Genomic DNA, 3,407 nt, shown 5'->3' with positions numbered 1-3,407 from the left:
TTTCTTCTTTCTTCTCTCTCTCTCTCTCTCTCTCTCTCTCTCTCTCTCTTTTTCTTCTTTTTTTTTTTTCGGTCATTGGTTTCTTATTCCGTGCCCATAGGTCCCTGCTTCGCCTTCCGTGTCGACTCTGCTCAACAGCACCACGTCGGCTCCCAAGGATCGCTCCTCGTTGCCTCCGTCGTTTCAGTCGTCGTCGAGTCTCCCGCCGCCGCATCGTTCATTGCGGCCTCTGTCCTATACCGCGTCCCCGCTGCAAAAGTCGCTCACTCCGCCGCCGTACGAGACGCAGCGGAGTCGCGATAGCGATCTCGAGCCGTTTCCATCGATTGAGTCGTCGCTCGATTCGGCCTCGACCGCATCGGGGAGGAATTACCCCATGTCGACGGCCGGCCTGGCGCCATCCGTCAAGTCGGATTCGAGCCCATTGAACGTGCCCCCGTCGTCGCATCCGTCGCAAAACCACACGCGTCCGCAGCATCGATTCTCCAATCCGACGCCGTCGTCGTTCCGGAGTCGAGAGATCCAGATCTACTGTGCGAACTGCTCCCGCGCGTGGCCGCTGGCCGAGTGCTACGCGTGCACGGAATGTATCTGCGGAGTGTGTCGCGAGTGTGTGAGTATGTTCACGAGTAATAGCCCGCCAATGTCGATTTTGAACCCGACGAGTAGCCCGGGCGGCCAGTCCGGCAACCAGAACGGAGGTTCAGGGCCGACCAGCTATCTGAATCCGAGAGGATGTCCGCGGTGCAGAACCGTGGGAGGAAAATGGAAAGCCTTCCAATTGGATTTTAGGTGACGCCGACGTCCCCAGTTGCACTGTTTCTTTGTCTTTTTTATTTTATATATTTTTTTTGTTTCTTTCCATTTTGACGACATGTGACGACGAATTCGCCCACCTGTATTGACGGGCTTATGATGATGGATATATGGCATTTCAATCTTGCTCGGGTCTTATGACAATCTATGCAGTCTATGCAGTCTATGCAGTCTATGCAGTCTACTGGTGTATGCCGATACCCTTACAGAGCACTGGTGTTGCTAGTCCGAGCGGTCAGGATATCTCTCGGACATGCAGGGTATCAGGCGGAGGCAATCTATGGAGGCTATCTATGAGGAGGCATCTATGAGGAGGCATCTATGAGGGAGGCATCTATGAGGGAGGCAATCTATGAGGTTTGATATGAAAAGAAAGGCTGGTCTTTTTTCTTGTACGGAGTACCCTGGGAGGGACTTTGACGAGCGGATGTATGTTATGACATGACAGGAATAGCAGTTTCTAGGTGCATATAACGTTTAACGCGGGATTTGCATACTGCAGATATATGTAGCAAAAAAAAAAAAGAAAGCGTCTTACTCAAAATCAGTACTATAGATAGTATCCGATCTGATAAATCGGATTATTACTCCCCCCAAACAACACTACTCAACCCACTACTCTCGCCAACCTTTCCCGGCGTCCCAACCCGCAAACTGGCCACCAACGGCCCCAACTTCCCCGTGCGAGGATCCCTTTTAACGACAGCGACATTACTCGATACCTGATCGCCGATAGCGACGAGGTCGCCGGCGACGTTGATGGCGAAGGTGCGCGGTGTCTGGCCGAAGGAGGGCGTGAGCGCGCTGAAAGACAATTCGCCAGTTTCGTCGGATATTGCCAGCGTGGCCATCGAGTCGCTGTTTTCCTCTGACGGGAAGGCATGATCATTCCGCACAGAGACGTAGAGGTTTTTGTCGAGCACGTGGATACCTGCTACGTTGGCTGTTTCGGGGATGGATGTACCGTTGGGATAGGGCGTTATGACTTGGTTTGGGGAGAGGGAGAGGCAGGTTGAGCTGTCGTTATAGGAGACAGTGTATGCGGTGACTGTGTTGGCGAGTTCGTTGACGATGTAGAGCAGTGTAGTAGTATTGCTGTAGTTGTAGCTGTAGTTAGAGCTGTAGCTCTGCTGTGTCTGTGTCTGGGTGTTGGTGTTGGTGTTGGTCTGGGTACTGCTCCAGAAAACACCATGCCTAGGCCCATCACCTGCCTTCACAGGGAAGACAGCACATTCGTGAAGAACAGCACCCCCAGAGTCAACCGTCTGGTTAGTACTAATAGCATAAACACGCACCACATCAGCCCCTAAATCCGGCGATACGAGGAATCCTCCCGACGGATCGAGAAATACTGCATGTGGATGGGGCGCGTCCTGCCTTGAGGGGATCTGCCCCGGTTTGGAAAGGGTGTATTTGAATGTTTGTACTGGTGAAGCGTTGCTCGTTAGAGGGAGGGCATAGGTGGTTAGTGCTGAGGCTTGGCTGGATATCACCCATCATCAGTCAGGACATACGTACATAAACCTAGTATCTGGGGGTTGGGTTGGGTTAGGGGACATACTAATGCGCAATAGCAACATACTTCCTCCCTGTGTTATTGTCAGTATATATAGTGCTGGCAACACCACCAGCCCTCGTCTCCGTCTTTGCTAGCTCGATGAGCGACCCGTCTCCGACGGCTGCCAACGCAGTCAAAGACCCATTCCTCCCCTCTGCATAGCTCTCGTCGACGCAGTACAAAGTGCGCGTTGAGGAGTCGTAAGTGAGCCAGCTTGGTAGATCCCCGCAGGTTTGGAGGGAGGAGGTTTGTGTTAGTGTTTCTGAAAATATATCATTGTCGTTGTTGTCGATAATGTCGATGTTGTTGTTGTCGATGTTGTTGTGGTTCAAGGTCAGGGTTAGGCTAAGAGAGTAGACATAGCCGCTGTAGTGCGATGCGTAGAGGGTTCGTTGGTGCTGGACCTGTTGGTGTTGCTCTTGTTGAGGTTGTTGAGGTTGTAGTTGTGGTGGTTGGAGCTGGTGCTGTTCGGCGGAAACAAGTGATGAGGATGATGATAAGAACAGAGACGGGATGAATAGCAATAGCGATAGCAGGTGCAAATGCAATTGAAACTGGAATTGAAAGTGAGGATACATATTGATTTATTCACTGTCAATATAAATATAAATATTATGGAGTATGCAATATAGTAATAGTATATATATATAATGTTAATTAAGTAATTATGAGATCTGTCTGTAATAATGAAGAATGGAGAATGAAATGTCGATCTCGATCTTTTTTTTTCTGCAAAGAATTATTATTTATTTATTTATTTATTTATTACTTACTTTCGTGGTATTTTATACCATATATGATTTGCTTCCGTAATATGCATGTTACTGTTACACATGCAAAATGGCTTTTTTTCCTATTCAATAATCATGCAAGGGGGGTGAGAAAGCAAAGAAAAAAAAACAAAAAAAAAGAAAAAGACAAAAAGACCTTGGCAAGCAAATACTTTACTCCGTAATTAATAGGATTTTTGATTGACTCGACTCTGATTTCAGTTCTCTCTCTCTCTCTCTCTTTTTTCTTTTTTAGGGATGTG

The 3,407-nt window shown here is 48.6% G+C and overlaps 8 protein-coding genes across 8 annotated transcripts; 5 read left to right on the top strand and 3 right to left on the bottom strand.

Moving 5' to 3' along the window:
* T310_8721 (uncharacterized protein) lies at window positions 1–303 on the top strand (the record flags this gene model as incomplete). Its single annotated transcript, XM_013468577.1, has 1 exon — window positions 1–303. A coding segment is annotated over one exon (303 nt), but the record flags the coding sequence as incomplete, so codon positions are not given.
* T310_8720 (uncharacterized protein) lies at window positions 1–428 on the top strand (the record flags this gene model as incomplete). Its single annotated transcript, XM_013468576.1, has 1 exon — window positions 1–428. A coding segment is annotated over one exon (428 nt), but the record flags the coding sequence as incomplete, so codon positions are not given.
* Window positions 101–796, top strand: T310_8717 (Transcription factor RfeD; the record flags this gene model as incomplete). Its single annotated transcript, XM_013468575.1, has 1 exon — window positions 101–796. A coding segment is annotated over one exon (696 nt), but the record flags the coding sequence as incomplete, so codon positions are not given.
* Window positions 797–1,391: 595 nt separating this feature from the next.
* T310_8716 (uncharacterized protein) lies at window positions 1,392–1,688 on the top strand (the record flags this gene model as incomplete). Its single annotated transcript, XM_013468574.1, has 1 exon — window positions 1,392–1,688. A coding segment is annotated over one exon (297 nt), but the record flags the coding sequence as incomplete, so codon positions are not given.
* On the bottom strand, window positions 1,401–2,312 carry T310_8713 (Uncharacterized protein; the record flags this gene model as incomplete). Its single annotated transcript, XM_013468573.1, has 1 exon — window positions 1,401–2,312. A coding segment is annotated over one exon (912 nt), but the record flags the coding sequence as incomplete, so codon positions are not given.
* A 64-nt stretch (window positions 2,313–2,376) lies between these two features.
* T310_8712 (uncharacterized protein) lies at window positions 2,377–2,958 on the bottom strand (the record flags this gene model as incomplete). Its single annotated transcript, XM_013468572.1, has 1 exon — window positions 2,377–2,958. A coding segment is annotated over one exon (582 nt), but the record flags the coding sequence as incomplete, so codon positions are not given.
* T310_8711 (uncharacterized protein) lies at window positions 2,715–3,113 on the bottom strand (the record flags this gene model as incomplete). Its single annotated transcript, XM_013468571.1, has 1 exon — window positions 2,715–3,113. A coding segment is annotated over one exon (399 nt), but the record flags the coding sequence as incomplete, so codon positions are not given.
* Window positions 3,036–3,329, top strand: T310_8710 (uncharacterized protein; the record flags this gene model as incomplete). Its single annotated transcript, XM_013468570.1, has 1 exon — window positions 3,036–3,329. A coding segment is annotated over one exon (294 nt), but the record flags the coding sequence as incomplete, so codon positions are not given.
* Window positions 3,330–3,407: the final 78 nt, after the last annotated feature.

Source organism: Rasamsonia emersonii, assembly GCF_000968595.1.
Source record: "Rasamsonia emersonii CBS 393.64 chromosome Unknown ctg1118621760900, whole genome shotgun sequence".
Lineage (NCBI taxonomy): Eukaryota > Fungi > Ascomycota > Eurotiomycetes > Eurotiales > Trichocomaceae > Rasamsonia > Rasamsonia emersonii.
Note: the sequence above shows the minus strand (reverse complement) of the source record. Positions and strands in the feature narration are given on the sequence as shown.